Source organism: Gorilla gorilla, chromosome 1 (genome assembly GCF_029281585.2).
Source record: "Gorilla gorilla gorilla isolate KB3781 chromosome 1, NHGRI_mGorGor1-v2.1_pri, whole genome shotgun sequence".
Lineage (NCBI taxonomy): Eukaryota > Metazoa > Chordata > Mammalia > Primates > Hominidae > Gorilla > Gorilla gorilla.
The window spans coordinates 6,041,302-6,058,940 of NC_073224.2; the positions used below are offsets into that span (position 1 = coordinate 6,041,302).

The 17,639-nt window shown below is 36.0% G+C and overlaps 1 protein-coding gene and 1 long non-coding RNA gene across 2 annotated transcripts; one reads left to right on the forward strand and one right to left on the reverse strand.

The window, feature by feature from the left end:
• The first annotated feature begins 7,836 nt into the window (after positions 1-7,836).
• Positions 7,837-9,685, forward strand: LOC129532332 (uncharacterized). Its single transcript, XR_008678029.2, has 2 exons — positions 7,837-8,022; positions 9,148-9,685. It is a non-coding gene; the product is annotated as an uncharacterized lncRNA (long non-coding RNA).
• LOC115932969 (olfactory receptor 2T10) lies at positions 8,073-15,261 on the reverse strand. Its single transcript, XM_055381386.2, has 2 exons — positions 15,053-15,261; positions 8,073-11,381 (listed from the first exon to the last, which is right to left on the reverse strand). The coding sequence occupies exon 2, from the start codon at positions 11,351-11,353 to the stop codon at positions 10,415-10,417; it is 939 nt and encodes a 312-aa protein (XP_055237361.2). The 5' UTR covers positions 11,354-11,381; positions 15,053-15,261; the 3' UTR covers positions 8,073-10,414.
• Between the last annotated feature and the right edge of the window lie 2,378 nt (positions 15,262-17,639).

The following is a 17,639-nucleotide window of genomic DNA, read 5'->3' on the forward strand; positions in this document are numbered from 1 at the left end:
TCCGTTACACTATAAAGCATGAAAAAAGTGGTAAACCTAAATATTCATATAAAGAAAATGCACACATGACCAATATTAATACCAATTTATTGTGAACATTTCAATAAGTAAAGTTGAAGGAAAATATATGTGGCAGAATGATCAGTGTGCTACCATTTAACAAATACATCCTGCTAAAATATTACATTTGGACACATATATCTGCAATAAAAACATTAAAAATTGATAGGGAAGATACACACCTACTGTTTAAAAAAATTGGTCTGAGGACGCTAAGAGAGGGAATTCAAGAGAGCACAGATAAGAATTTGATGTATCTGTAAAATATATACCCCCGTTTTTGAGTCAGGGTCTTGCTCTGTCACCCAGGCTGGAGTGCAGTGTCACAATTGTGGCTCACTGCAGCTTCAATCTCCCAGGCTCAAGCGATCCTCTCACCTCAGCCTCCTGAGTAGCTAGGACTATAGACACGTGCCACTATGCCTCCCTAATTTTTTTAAATTTAATTTATGGAGAGATGAGGTCTCACTGTGTTACCCAGGCTGGTCTCAAATACTTAGGCTCAAGCAATCTTCCCACCTCAGCCTTCCAGAGTGTTGGGATTATAGGTCATAAGCCACTGCCCCTGGATCATGTACCTATGATATGTTTTTTTATTTCAATGGGTTTTTGGGGAACGGTTGGTGTTTGGTTACATTAATAAGTTCTTTAGTGGCAATTTGAGAATTTGGTGCACTCATCACCCAAGTAGTGTACACTGTACCCAATGTGTAGTCTTTTATCCCTCACCTGCTCCCACCCTTTCCCCCAAGTCCCCAAAGTCTATTGTATCATTATTATCCCTTTGTATCCTCATAGCTTAGCTCCCACGTATGAGTGAGAACAATGTTTGGTTTTTCATTCCTGAGTTGCTTCACTTAGAATAATGGTCTCTAATTACATCTAGTTTGCTGCAAATGCCATTATTTCATTCCTTTTCATGGCTAAGTAGTATTCATGTATATATATGCATATGTAGGAATATATGTATATATGTGTATATATGTATATATAAATATATGTATATGTGAATATATGTATGTGAATATATGAATATATATGAATATGAGAATATATGAATATATATGATTTTCTTTATCCACTCATTGATTGATGATCATTTGGGCTGCTTCCACATTTTTGCAATTGTGAAGTGTGGTGCTGTAAACGTGTGTATCTTTTGAATACAATGACTTATTTTCCTCTGGGTACACACCAAGTAGTGGGATTGCTGGATCAAATGGTAGACATACTTTGAGATCTTTAAGGAATCTCCACACTGTTTTCCATAGTGGTTGTACAAGTTTACATTTGCACCAACAGTGTAAAAGAGTTCCCTTTTCAGCACATCCACACCAATGTCTATTTTTAAAAATTTTTTTGATTATGGCCATTCTTGCAGGAGTGAGATGGTATTGCATTGTGGTTTTGAATTTCATTTCCCTGATAATTAGTGATGTTGAGCATTTTTTTCATGTTTGTTGGCCATTTGTATATTTTCTCTTGAGAATTGTCTATTTGTGTCCTTAGCCCACTTTTTAACGGCTTTGTTTTGTTCATGCTGATTTGAGTTTCTTGCAGATTCTGGATATTAGTCCTTTGTTGGATGTTGAGACTGAAGATTTTCTCCCACTCCATGGGTTGTCTGTTTACTCTGATGATTATGTCTTTTGCTGTGCAGAAGCTTTTTAGTTTAATTAAGTCCCATTTATTTCTGTTTTTATTGCATTTGCTTTTGGGTTCTTGGTCATGAAGTCTTTGCCTAAGCCAATGTCTACAAGATAACATTTTCTGACGTTATCTTCCAGATTTTTAATAATTTCAGGTCTTAGGTTGAAGTCTTTGATCCGTCTTGAGTTGCTTTTTCTATAAGGTTAGAGATGAGGTTCCAGTTTCATTCTTTACATGTGGCTTGCCAATTTTCTCAGCACCATTTGTTGAATAGGGTGTCCTTTCCCCACTTTTATGTTTTTGTGTGCTTTGTTGAAGATCAGTTGGCTGTAGTATTTGGTTTTATTTCTGGGTTCTCTATACTGTTCCATTGGTCTATATACTGATTTTTATGCCAGTACCAAGCTATTTTGGTGACTATGGCCTTATAGTATAGTTTGAAGTCGAGTAATGTGATGCCTCCGGTTTTGTTCTTTTTTCCTAGTCTTGCTTTGGCTATGTGGGCTTTTTGGTTCCATATGAATTTTAGGATTGTTTAGGATTGCTGTTCTGTGAAGAACGATGGTGGTGTTTTGATGGGAATTGCATTGAATTTGTCCATTGCTTTGGCAATATGGTCATTTTCAATTATTGATTCTACCTACCCATGATCATGGGATGTGTTTCAATTTATTTGTGTCATCTATGATCTCTTTCAGCAGTGATTTGTAGTTTTCCTCATAGAGGTCTTTTACCTCCTTGGTTAGGTATTCCTAAGTATTTTATTTTGCAGCTATTGTAAATTGCGTTGAGCTCTTGATTTGAATCTCAGCTTGGTAGCTATTGCTGTATTAACAGAGCTACTGAGTTGTGTACATTAATTTTGTACTCTGAAACTTTGCTGACTTCATTTACCAGTTCCAGGAGCTTTTTGGATGAGTCTTTAGGGTTTTCTTGGTATATGATCATATTATCAGCAAACCGACAGCATAACTTCCTCTTTACTGATTTGGATGCCCTTTACTTCTTTCTCTTGTCTGATTGCTCTGGCTAGGACTTCCAGAACTATATCGAATATAAGTGGCAAAAATGGGCCTCCTTGCCTTGTTCCAGTTCTCAGAGGGAATGCTTTCAGCTTTTCCCCATTCAGAATAATGTTTGCTGTGGGTTTGTCATAGGTGGCTTTTATTACCTTACAGTATGTCCCTTGTATGCTGATTTTGCTGAGGGTTTTAATCATAAAGGGATGGATTTTGTCAAATGCTTTTTCTGCAACTATTGAGATAAACAGAATTAAAAACAAAAGTCACATGGTTATGTGATGTATCACATGAGTTGACTCATAAATGTTAAACCAACCCTGCATCCCTGTTACGAAACCCACTTGATCATGATGATTTATCTTTTTGATATGTTGTTGGATTCTGTTAGACAGTATTTTGCTGAGAATTTTTGCATGTATGTTCATCAGGGATATTGGTCTATAGTTTTGTTATGTCCTTTCCTGGGTTTGGTATTAGGGCGATACTGGCTTCGTAGAATGATTTAGGAAGGTTTCCCTCTATCTCGTGGAATAGTGTCAGTAGGATTGATGCCAATTATTTCAGCTGTGAATCCATCTGGTCCCAGACTTTTTTTCTTGGCATTTTTTAATTACCATTCCAATCTTGCTGCTAGTTACTGGTCTCTTCAGAGTTTCTATTTCTTCTTGGTTTAATCTAGGAGCATTGTATATTTCCAGAAATTAATTCATCTCCTGTAGGCTTTCTACTTTACATGCATAAAGCTGTTCATACTAGCCACGAATAAGCTTTTGTATTTCTGTGATATTGGTTGTAATATCACCTGTTTCATTTCTAATTGAGCTTATTCGGCTATTCTCTTGATTAATCTTGCTAACAGTCTATCAATTTTACTTATTTTTTCAAAGAACCTACATTGTTTCATATAGCTTTTGTATTTTTTGTTTCAATTTCATGTAGTTCTGCGCTGATGTTTGTTGTTTCTTTTCTTCTGCTGGGTTTGGGTTTGGTTTGTTCTTGTTTCTCTAATTCCTTGAGGTGTGACCTTAGATTGCCTATTTGTGCTCTTTCAGACTTTTTGATGTGGGCATTAATAGTATGAACCCCATGTGATTCAGGAATTCCATTACTAAGGATGTATCCAATTTAAATGGGCATGTCAAAGAGATATCTGCACTCCCATGTTCATTGCAACATTATTCACAATAGTCAAGATATGGAATCAACCTAAGTATCCATCAGTGGATGAATAGATATAGAAAACAAGACATATATCCACAGTGAAGTGTAATTCAGCCTTTAAATAGAAGAAAATCTTGTTCATGTGTCAATGTTTTATATTGTGTTGTATATATCAAAATATTATAATTGTATATATCATACATACATATGTGTGTATAATGCATATTATATATAATACATAATTACAATTATATGTGTAATATATATGTGTTGTATATATCAAAAATTGCGAAGTGGGTACATTTTAAATGTCTCACCATGAAAATTGGTGATAATATGTTCATTAGGTTAATTTCATCATTACAATATTCATATATTAAAATATCACATACTACCCCATAAAAATCTATATTTTAATATTTCAATTAAAAATATTTTAAAAAATAATGCAATAAGAACATGAAAGTAGAAAAATGATTATAGACCTTTGGTGTGGAACTGAAATCAGGAACACGAATATTAACCTATGATTTCTACATACATCTATAAATAATTGATGGTGTCTACTTCATTCTTTACTCATTTTCTTTCCACATTTTGTAGATATAATTTGAGATTTTTTTATTCTATCTTCTTGAAATAGGAGATTAGTCAATATTTAACCTTTCTTCTTAATGATCTACAGGGATAAATTTTTTCTGTAACCACTGGTTTAGCTGCATCCTACACGTTTTATGTCATGTTTATATTATTGTTCTGTCAAAGGCCCACCTGTGTTTGATTTTGGTGAGAATCCCACGTGAACTAGAAAAGAACGTGACTTTTCTTATTGTTGTGAGCATTGTTCCATATGTACAAAGTTTTGTTACCATTAAGTATGTTGTATAAATCTTCTATAACTTTAGTAATTTGGAGGTTTATGTGCTCTATCACATATTGGCGTGTTAACATATATACCATTAAATTGAGCAATGACTGGGCAAAAGGAAAAATCAAAAGAGAATTAAAATCTCAAGACAGACAAAAAATACACTATACTAAAACTTATGAGATGCACCAAACCCAGTACTAAGAGAAAAGTTGATTGCAATGAATAGCTACATGAAAAAAAAGAATTCAAATTAACCAACTAACTTTATATATCAAGAAACTAGAAATAGAGAGCCTAAGTCCAAAGTTATAATACAGAAGAAAATATTAAAGTAGAAATCAGACTAGAAAAACTAAAGAAAAATCAGCAAAACTAAATTGTTTTTTAAAAATTTAAAGGTGATAAACCTTTAGACTAAGACTAGACTAAGAAAAAGAGTATCCTCAACTAAAATGAGAAATAGGAGTCATTAGAACAAATGCCTCAAAATGAAAAGGATTATAAAAGACTATTATGAAAATTGTGCACTTATAAATTAGATAATCTATAAGAAATCAAACTTGATTTATGAAACCTATCAAAACTAAATCAAGAGGAAATAGGAAGCCTGAACAGAAGAAGAAGATCAAATTAGTAAACAAAAACTTCCCGAAGAAAAGACCAGAACCAAATGGCTTCGTGGATGAATTCTAAACATTCAAAGAAGAACTAATAGCAATCCTTCTTAAACTCTTTCAAAAACCAGGAGAATGCCCCAAACTCATTTTATGAGGCCATCAAACACTTATATCAAAGCCAGACAAAGATAATCAAAAGAAAATAAAACTACAGGTCAATATCACTGATAAACATAGGTGTAAAAATCTTCAACAAAATACTAACAAACCAAATTCAACAGCCCATTAAAGAGAGAATAAACCATAGCCAACTGAAATGTATCTCTGGGATGCAAGAATGCTTCAACATAGGCAAGTCAATCAGTGTGATATAACACATTAAGAGAATAAAAAAATTTGCAGCAAAAGCATTTGACAGTTCATGTCAAAACTCTGAAAAACAGGTATAGAAGGAACTTACTTCAACACAACATATTATACATGAGAAGCCCACAGTTAACATAATAAAAAATGAAAATGTTTCTCCTATGGTCTGGTACAAAGCAAGGATGTTCATTGTCACCACTTCTATTTAACATGGTACTGAAAGTCCTAGCCAAAGCAATTAGACAAAAAAGCATCAAAATTAGAAAAATATTAAAATAATCTCTATATGCAGGTGACATGGCCGTATATATAAAAACCCTAAGACTACACCAAAAAAACTATTCGAATAAACAAATTCAGTAAAGTTGCAGAACATAAAATAGCACACAAAAATCAGTGACATTTCTGCACACAAACGATGAGCTATTTGAAGGAAAATAAGAAAGCAATCCCATTTAAAATAGCAAAAAATAATATATTTAGGAATACTTATCCAATGGGGCAGAAGACTCCTACACTAAAAATCATAATACCTTAGTCAAAGATATTGAAGGAGACACAAATAAATGGAAAGACACTGTATTCATTGATTTGAATAATTAACAAATCTTCAAATTTGTAGATTTGAATAATTAACATTGTTTAAAATGTCCTTATTAAGCAAAACAATCTATAAATTGCAATTTCTATAAAATATCACTGGTATTTCTTTACAGAAATAAAAAAACAATAAGTAAATACATCTAGAACCATAAAAGATCTCAAATACCCAAATCAACCTTGAGCAAAACTAGAGGCATCACATTGATTTCAAAATATATTACAAAGGTATGGGAATTATCACTGTAAAGAATTGTCATAAAAAAGAAAAATGGACATATAGACTAATGAAACACAATAGGGAGAACAGAAAGCAACCCGAGCATATTTGGCCAACTGATCAACAAAGTGAAAAGGCAACCTACAGAATGGGAGAAAATATCTGCAAACCATATATCTGTAAAGAGGGTAATATCCAGAACTTATAAGGAGCTCAAACAACTCAATAGCAAAAACCAATTACCTTGATTAAAAATAAGCAAAGGGCCTGGGTAGGCATTTCTCCAAAGACGACATAAAAATGGCCACCACGTAAATAAAAAGAGCTGAACATCACTAAGCATCAGGCAAACGCAAACTAAAACCACAACGAGGTATCGCCTCCCACCGGTTAGAATAGCCATCATTACAGATGAAACGAGAGGGAAAGTGGAGAAAAAGAAACCTTTGAACATTGTTGGTGAGAATGGAAATTGGCACAGCAATTATAAGCAAAATGTATAGCGTTTCTTCAAAAAGTTAAAAATAGTGTATCATATGATCTAGCAGTCATGCTTCTAGGTAATGGTTCACCCAAAGAAGTGAAAGCGGGATCTCAAAGAGGTATCGGCACACCAGTGTTTATTGCAGCATTACTCACAATAGCAAAAATAGAAAAATAACTGTAAATGAATGAAAATGTAATGAATATAAATACACATATTTGCACAATGAAATATTCTTTATTTTGTAGCCCCAAACAAAGTAAATCCTGCCATTTGGCACAACATGAATGAACCTGAACTATATTATGCTAAGTGAAAAATACACAGAAAGATAAATACCATATATTCTCACTTATCTAAAATAGTAGACTAGCTCATAGAAACAGTAGCATGTTGGTCCCCCGTGATGAGTTTAGGGAAACGAATACAGATTGGTCAAATGGTACAAACAAAGTTCAGTCATGCAAAAGTGAATAATTTCTAGAGGGCTAAATACAGCATGGTGACTACAGTTAGCAATATTGTCTTGTATACTTGACATCTGTTAAGAGGATAAATCTTGTATACGTGACATTTGTTAAGAGGATATCTTAAGTGTTCTAACCACACCCAAAAAAAATAACTATGTGAGGTGATGGAAATGTTAACGAGCTTGATGGTGGGTCATGATTTCATAATGTATGAAATATATGTACATAATGTATGAAATAATGTCGGAAGACACCGACACGCCGCGCCGCCGGAGCCCCAGTGCATGCTGGTCGCGCTGAAGACGACCCCGCCCCAAAACGCACGGAGCCTCCGCCCAGGCCCCGGAAGGACAATGTGCCCGACAACTGGCGATGGCTGTAGGAAGCCATGGTGAGGCGGAGGATGGACGGAACCACCCTGGGCCCAGCAGCTGTGATTGGCAGGAGGAGCCACATCTTTCATTCTTACAGCCTCAGTCTCTCTGCATCCTTATACTTAAGGTGTCTGTAATCATAATATTGTATAATCTGATAATCTCAGTATTTTACTTGGAACATTTAGTATATTACATTTTATTGCTACATAATATTTGTACATATTTATGGGGCACATGTGATATTTTGATACATGCATGCAATGTGTAATAATTACTGATATAATCGGGGTTCTATGTGAGCTATAACTTCTAACCATATTCTATTTGGCCCATCTGTTTCACGTCTCTTTTTCATTCTTTCATTGCTTCTTTTAGAAATATAAAATAATCTATCATTTTTTCATTTTATAAACTTGTTTTGGCGGTTACTATAAACATTACAGCATGTACTCTTGATTTACTAAAGTTTAACACAAATTACTACCTCTCTACTACATCAATATTGATATAACTATCTTCAACATGAGTTTTCATACATTTAAGTTTTGCACAAATCTAAACTGTATTACATTAAAATTATTGCTAAGTCAATATTGATTATGACTCATTTACATATTACTCTTTGGGGTTGATGTTTGTCATTTTTGCTTATATTTCTGAGTTTACTTTTGAGATAATTTTTCTATGGCTGAAGAATTTTATCCACTTTTGTTTGTTGGAAAAATTTATTTTGCTATCATTTTTTATAATTTGAGTTAGACTCAATCTACATCTAGTTCATCCCTATTACTGAGACGTGGTCCTGCTGGACTCTTGATTGACAGACTGGTAGATGTCCCTGTGCTCTGTCTTGAAAGCATTTCTCCCAATATCAATGTGGCTCATTAACTTGTAAACTCCACATCTTTGCTCAACTATAACCAGTGAGGATTAGCCTAAATCCCTATATGAAACGTGACCCCTACACTCCAAGACCCCTCTCCTGCTCAAGATTTTCCAACACTTTTCTTCTGATAATACTCCATGTCTTCTTCTCAATTACCAAATTTATTTTCTGTATACACCCTTTAAGTGCTAAAAAAGATGAAGATTTTTATTTGTTTTGCTCATTGATGTATCCTCAGTTTGTAGAACGGGGCCTGGCAAACTATAGGGGCTCAGTAGTTATTTGTTGAATGAATGAATGACTTGGGCCTAAAGGAAGATTATGTAGTCATGGAAAGTTATCTTCGTATCCTTGTACTTACAGATAAAAAAGAACATTCCGAAGAGAGGGAAAGCCACGTGAAAACATTGGGTATGGAAGGAACTATAGTGTTTCCAAGATTGGAGTATGGCCCTCCCAGATGGAGAGGCAATGCAGTGTGGAAAAGGCCACAGACTCCACAAGACGTAGCACATGCGGTGGTCAGGGGCAGGGACTCCAGCCTGCCTGCCTGGGCTTAAATCCCTGTTGAGCACTTTATAAGCTGCACACCCTTTTGTTCAGGTTACTCAAACCCATGGGTCTCAGTTAAATCAACTGTAGAATAAGGCTAATAATAGGCTGTGAAAATAAAAGTGTTCCATACATGTCACGCACTACAAATGGTGCCAGATCATAATAATCACACAAGATGTTGTAATTATGTTATTTGTTAAATACAAATACAATCATGCACATACATAAAACTGTGATTTGAAATTATATTCTAAGTATGTGTCACCATTGGCTTGAACAGGGAGAAGTGTGAGAAACTTCCATATTTCTCTGCTTAAGTCTATGAATAAACCAATTATACTCCAAACATGTTGTAGCCCATGTCTCCTGGATAGCCCATGTCTCTGGTCTAATTTTGGGAGGTTTGACTTCTTATATGCTCACAGAAAATGAGAATTTGGTTGAGAACACATTCTAGAAATTCTGATGGAAGAAAAATCTCAACTGTACATCTAGCATCTCTGAGGTCTTGAATGTGTTTATCTCCAAATGCCTATGGATGCATGAACCGCCTGTCCCTGAGGATCCCCTGCTTGGGGCAAGTCAGGGGAAGCCTCAGAGGCTGTTTTGTCACTTGTGAAATGTGGATGACCTTAGCCTCAGCCACAGAGGGTGAGGGTCGAATGAGGTGGTGAATGAAAAGCGTTTAGCACAGAGTGGATGCTGAGGAACACTCTGAATATGGTGTTATTTCATACTCATCAATGGGCCCATGATAGCAAAACAAATTTTCTCAGTGGTGGAAGGTGCTCAAGGGTCATAAACACATTGATTTTCATATTTCTCCACTGTAAGCTAAAAAAAGGACCATTGGCCCCGAAGGACTGGACTAGAGATCAATGCTACGAGGGAAGGCGGGGATAAGTGAACATCATCTCAAGTGTGATTATAGGAGGGAAGAACACTGGACTGAATCCCCCTGAAGGACAACTCAGGGAGTCAGACACCACCACAATATGCTGATTGTTTGGTGGAAGGACACCTAAAGTGAAGAGAGACTCTAAGAAGAGAGGACCAACTTAAGTTCTTTCACACTTTAATATGGAGGTTTCTGCACACTCAGCATTTTTTTCAAAGCCCTTGCGACATCCTTATTCCTGAAACTGTAAATGATAGGATTCAAGACAGGTGTAAGGATAGTGTAGAAAAAGGATGACATCATATCTTTCTCAGGAGTGTGGTAGGAGCTGGGGAGCATGTAGTTGTAAATAGCAGCTCCATAGAAGAGGCTGACCACTGTAACGTGGGAGGAGCAGGTGGTGAAGGCCTTTTTCCGACCCTCAACTGAGTTCATCTTATGGATGGTGAGGATGATAAAGTAGTAAGACACTGAAATGACCGTCACAGGGATCAGGAGCATGATGACACAGCACAAGTACATGAAAGTCTTGTAAAGTGAGATGTCTGAGCAAGAGAGCTTCAAAACAGCAGGGACCTCACAGAAGAAGTGCTGAATCTCATGGGATCTACAGAAGGGGAAGCTCATGGTGATGGGAGTGAGCATGAAGCCATCCACTGAGCCCACAAACCAGCAGCCTGATGCCAGGAGGAGACATACCCTATGGCTCATGAGCACAGAGTAACGGAGAGGATGGCAGATGGCCACATAGCGGTCATAGGCCATGGCGGCTAGAAGGCAGCACTCTGCACCTCCCAACTGCAGGTAGAAGTACATCTGGGTGCCACACCCAAGGATCGAGATGGTCTTGTCTTTGGCCAGCTGGTTCACCAGCATTTTGGGGACGGTGACAGAAATATATGTCAAGTCTATGAGTGAGAGCTGGTTTATAAAGAAGTACATGGGAGTATGCAGAGAGGAATCAATGTGGATCAGAAGTATCAATGTAATATTCCAAGACACAGCCATCAAAAATATACTGAAGATAAGCAAGCAGAGGCGGCCAGGGTGTGAGATCTGGCTGAAGATTCCCAACAGGAAAAAGTCACCACCCAGGGTCTGGTTGGCCAGCCACATGCTGTATGATCGGCTGAAGTGGCTTTACCTGGAGGACAAAAGTAAACTTTATTTATAATCATGTGTGTACCACGTAAAAGTATGTTTGCTTCACTTTACCTTTTAAAAATCAATGTAAAACTCAGAGTGTATTTCCAACATGAACTGTGAATTTGCACTAAAAAGAGACAGCACATTAGATTGTGAATCTGATTCCCCATCTAGAATGGGAATGAAATATTTATATTCTCAATGAAGAGGTCCATACAACCGAAATTAAAATATTTCCTATAGATTATATAGTCACTAATAGTTATTTTTACTTATATATGTTCATATTTTGTGTGTGTTAGTATCTTATAGTTGCACGTTCCTGTATTGCCCAAATCCCATTCCCATGGGATTTTACAGAGCTAATAATCAATATAGATATTTCTATATATTTGACCCTCAAGAGTCATGTCTGCAAAAAAGGATTAGTAATACTTGTGTTTCTTAAATCTCTTGTTACAAATCTACGAACATACAATTTTTCAATACTTAAGAGCAATATATTAAGCAACCAGTAATTGTAAACATTTTAAACATAAAATTCCAAACCCTGATGTAAGTTACAAATTTAGTCAAATTTCTTTAAATGTATTAAAGACACTAGTACAACTTGTAAATTTCTCTAAAATGATTTACTTTTACACATATGTGATTTATAAAATGTAGTTTTATATTTCCACTTAACCTATTACAAAGACATTAATCTTGTGAGTTATTCATATTTTCATAATTTCCATAAAGATGTTCTAATCCGTTGTGTTTCTGCCAATCTTTCAAGATATCAAAAAAAATTATGGCTATCTCAGATCAATGATGCTTTAGGAATCAGCATTATCATCCAATCAGTTTATTCTGAGGTGATTGGTCTGAACCTCACTTGGAATTTCTTGATGTGAACCTTCTTTATAAAATTAAAGTAAAATGTAATTGGATTTTTACAAGCCCACATCTTTTCTTCCAATCTCCCCATTTTGCCTGTAGAATTGTGGTGAGAGAAAGTTTGCCTCAATTTATACTTATCTTATCGTGACATCCAACATATTTATTGTATGCAAGTAGGTCATCCTAAGGTTCCTTCTCCCAGTGGTTCAAGCATGGGGGTCTCTGAAGTTGCATTTTTTTTTTAAAGACTACTCAAGTGCACTAGTGAGAGGGGAGGAAAATGTAGAACAAGGAATTCTACCTGTAACTGGCTGTGAACAATCAATTGAGATAACTATCTTCAGATCATCCAAGTTCCAATTTCTTCTCAGAGCATCTAGTCAATTAATCACCTTGTAACAGGCTGTAGGACTCTTCTTCTACCTGGTTATTTTGGGGGATCAGTGGTGCGGGTCAGCCCTTTCCCGTTGATAGCACTATCTTTCTCTTGTTCAGAATTCTGTGATTTACATATGGATGCTATTATTATTCTCTAAAGAAAATGCATATCCTTTATAAAATGAATAGTTTCAGATATCATTAATGTTCAATATATTAATAACGTGTCAAATGTTTATTTAAATCAGACACATATTCATCCTTTTTATATTGCAGCTTTTCTTATGTAACCTTTTACATTGCAATGCACACTTTATATTCTTTATCATTAACTTAAAATTTATAAATAAGAATTCTTGCAATTGGTCATATTATTTCCTTTTTTATTTCAAATATCTTGCCCTGGCCAAGACTAATCTCATGGGTTTTCATTTTGTTTTAGAAATACTTAGCAAAGGACACAGAAAGCATAAGAGTAAAGTAATGTCAGTTTTTAACAAATTGCTTTCTTATGTTAAGAGACTTAAAACCAAAGGGGACTGAATGTATTTTCAGTAAATAAACATGTCATTGGCCATAACAAATGGTAGATTTTAGTCAATTAATACATTACTAGACTAATAAACTATATTTTCCTGGAGCAGAAAGTAATTTTCTAAGTATAAAGGCAAAATAAAGAATTCCCAATAAACTTCAAAAATTCAGTGGAATTATTTAGTAGATTCCAAAAGACAATGAAGCAACATCATCTAGAAAAATTTGAAAAAAAAATTATGGTCCAAGAATGAAGCATATATCCAGCAGTGAAACGGCATAGAGGCCCTGTCTCTCAGATATCCAAGAACTCAGAAAGCAGAGAATCAGGTAAACCGTTTCAGAAATTCACTGTCAGCCCTGCTCCAGCCACTGTCAGTCAATGTCTGTCCCATCAAATAAAACAACTGCAAAATGTGAGTCATGGTACAGACAAATAAAACACACATATGCCAAATTGAATGATCATCATCCATCTGTATCACATAATGTCTCAGAGAAAAATCAGGAAGTAGACGGAAAAGGGGTAAGGAAAAGTAGACTCAACGGAATTTCCACAATTTATAGGAGATAAGCATTTTCACTTGCTGCCCAGCTTCTCAGTGAAATAAGTGTATTTAATGTCCGCTCCCAAAAATGGAGTCCATTTAGGGACAGTGTCCAGGATAAGACTGGTGCCTGTCAGAGCTAATTAACTCTAGGTCTATGTAAGGAGGCCTTTTCCCAAATTGAACAGGTGGTTTACAATGAGGATAATTATGCAAATCAGCAGTGAGATGGACATGAGCTAGTCAGGGTGAGCATATCTCAGGTGTATTCAGGAGAACAAAAGTGAGAGTGGATATTGCATTTCTTGGCCATGTAGTTCAATCTACTGTTCTTCCACAGACACTGAAACAAGGGGACTCAGTCCATAAGGCTGCAGAGCAAAACTCTCCTTAACCAAATCAATTAATTTATCCACTTCTAGGAAACAAATGACACCAGCACAGACGGCCATGCAAGGCGAAAGAACAGCAATTAGGTTCATTCAAAAGCAATAAAATATTTTAAAGATGAACTGCTATTTCCAAAATGAAACCTTCATGACAAAGCAAGCAAACCAGTTGTGACAGGCTTCACAGTAGTAACATCTGCACTGTAGGAAGGAGAGCACCCCTCCTTCTTGAGTGCGCATTTATACTCCAAAGTGATGTGTCATGCTTCACCCAGGAAGTAGAATTATGTTGCTCACCATGAGGCTGAAACCTCTATCAACCATCTCTCACTCATCCACATCTTCCTGTTTTGGAGTCTGGGAGATCAGTTATTTAAAAACAAGGGGAAAAAAGGAAGAAAGGAAGGGAGGGAGGAAGAAGAGAGGAAAAGAAAACTAATATTCAACATTGCTCCAATTTTCAGAGGAAAAAATGTTTATAATTTAAGTCAGATTTGCCTGGAAAAATATACCACCAGGAGGAAAAGGCTCAAGATCTGAAATCAGTTATTTTTTTAGTTTAGTTCTCTTCTTTTCTGAGGTACGTTGCAAGTCACCTAAAACTTTTGAGTATCTTTTTTTTCCATTTATACCTGTAGGGGTACACACTACTTATTTCTACAGCCTAAGTAATAGGATTGCAGAGAGTTTCAGATATAATATGCACAGCAAGTACTCTCTAAATTATAGCTTTGTATTAGGTTAAATATGCTTATGAGTTATTTTATGTGATCTGTAATATATAACACAATGTTAGTATAATTTTATCAATTATATTTGCTGTATTAAATATATATTAACTGTTACATTGGTGATTAATATCAATTGATACTAAATAATTCTATAATACGTATATTATTAAAAGTTAATAAGATAACAATAAATTATTCCTTTCTTACTGGAACAAAGGAAGAAATGTAATACCCTGAGGAATTTTATTTCCAATAAGATACTTCCAGTATAGTCATCTCGATGAATGACAGCCTTGTCATTTTCGTTGTGATCAATCTGCTCTGTGATCAGTGAAACACCAGCCTGCTTTTCTGCGAAAGGGTTTCAGATGATGAAACACTTATGAACTTGATGACTCTCCCTGAAGAGCAGCTGATGCTGCCGAGTCTAACACGTGCGGTCCTGGGACGACAAACTCGAAGAATGTTGCTGTCCGCAGGGACTCCTCACAGGGCTGTGGTGGCCTCCATGGGAGCAGTCCTGGGGGAGTCTCTCTGGCCTTTGTTGAATGGTAGGGCCTGATTCTATAGACTTTTCCAATTGCCTAACTCCTCTAACCCTCCAAATGAAAACAAGCATCTACTAATGGCAAACAGACTTCACCAGACTGTTTCCTTGAAGACAGCTTTGCTCACAGGTCAAACCATTGCATCATCTTGCCATGAGGGAAAAGAGTGAAAAAAACCCGAATTAGACAATTGATAACACATTGGATAGAGTATATTCTTCCATTTATTTATTGCTTTTCTTAGTAATAACTGTAGAAAATTTAAAAAGTATTATTATAAAAAGGAGAAATAACAACACATACTATAGAAAGCCAAAGATAACTAGTTTGAATTTTTCTTGCCTTTAGGCAGGCATTATCATATGATTTTCATTATAGAATTTTGTACCCATTTGTCTTTGAAAATATGACATTTTAAACCAAAGTGTATTTGAGTGTCCACAAAATGTAAAACTTAGATATTTATGTTATTTCTAATTTCTTATTTATCTCAAACAATTGTGCATAGGAGACTTTTTAATTATGAAAATGGACATTCGTGATAACGCTTTGTTAAATGTATAAACACTTTTAACTGAAATTTTCATCAGAAGATAGGGTTATTGCTGAAAATTTGAAAAGCATTGAATAATGTAAATAATACAAAATAACATTTTTTACTTTTAACCCTTAGAGGCACCAATTTAGGAATAATGTAACATTTCCCTCCAGGATGTGTTTGGAGACAACTGATATATCCAAAAATTTGGTTTTTGCATTTCAAACAGAAGATTATAGAATGGTCTTTACACTGTAGCATATGACTTTGAAATAATTAATGTAGAACATTGGCTGAGCAAACACATTATATGACCTCCCTGTATCTTAAGTCTTCAGGGTGTTTTTCACATTTTGTAACATGAGTGATATTTCAATAAACAGTTCTCTGTTCAATGTGTTTATTTCGGTGGAATTACAAATTTGAAATTCCAGGTGTGATGGTCAGAGGATCTATACCTCTTAGAACATTCCACTAAATGACTTTCCAAAATGTAACCACTATTAGAAGTTTTATAGTTATGGCCGGGAGCGGTAGCTCACGCCTGTAATCCCAGCACTTTGGGAGGCCAAGGCGAGCGGATCACGAGGTCAGGAGATCGAGACCATCCTGGGTAACACAGTGAAACACTCTCTACTAAAAATATGAAAAAATTAAAAATTAGCTGGGCGTAGTGGCGGCCGCCTGTAATCCCAACTACTCAGGAGGCTGAGGCAGGAGAATGGTGTGAACCTGGGAGGTGACGCCTGCAGTGAGCCGAGATGGCACCACTGCACTCCAGCCTGGGCGACAGAGCAAGACTCTGTCTGGAAAAGAAAAAAAATTATAGTTATTTATGGTCCCAAAATAACACATTCGTTATAAAAAATTTACAAATACAAACTTCAAGGAAGGAATAATCTACAGAAATTGACTGTGCCATTGAGTATTCTAGTGTTTTATACTAAAAAGTGTATCAAACATACTTTACTATGTGAGTGTTATAAACATCAATCCACCTCCAAAAAGTGTGTGCATGTCACATGCAGATACGTTCCAAGCACACGGAAAGTGTTCAGCGATTGATCCAATCAGTAGTCATGCAGAGTAGGTGCTAATAAACACTACCCCGAGTGAGGATGCGGACACGGAGACGCAAAGGGCATAGGGGAATTTCCCCAAGTCAGACAGATGAGTAACAGGGCAGCTGGACTCAAGACAGACAGATGAGTAACAGAACAGCTGGACTCAAGAACGTGCTTCTAGAACCACAATGCTGCACTAACTCCTAATTGCAATTCCTGGTAACAGCTGAAGGATCTTCTGATTATATTATAGTCTGTATTTAGTAAACTTTTTAGAAAATAAACAGACAAGAAATGCAAAAGTCATCAGCGTACAGCTCAAGTAGTCTTTGGAAACTGAACTCACCACAGCCTGCCCACAGATGCACAATCAGAAGTGAGTTAGCCCCCACGTAGACCCCAGCCTGCATCCCAATACCCTCCCCAAAGAAACTGTGACTCTGCCTTCCTATAGTTTTGCCTGGATTTGAAATTTATGTAAATAGAGTCACAAAACATGCACTCTTTCATGCCTACCTTCTTTAACTCAACATTATGTTAGATTCAAGCACATTTACAGGTAGTTATGTTAGTGGTTTTTTCATTCTTACTCTGTATTGTATGCTCTAAGAACAAAGAACAATTTGTTTATTTTGTTGTTCATG

Excerpts from the sequence above, each read along its gene's own strand:
- LOC115932969 (XM_055381386.2), bottom strand. The coding sequence starts at position 11,353 with ATGTGGCTGGCCAACCAGACCCTGGGTGGTGACTTTTTCCTGTTGGGA.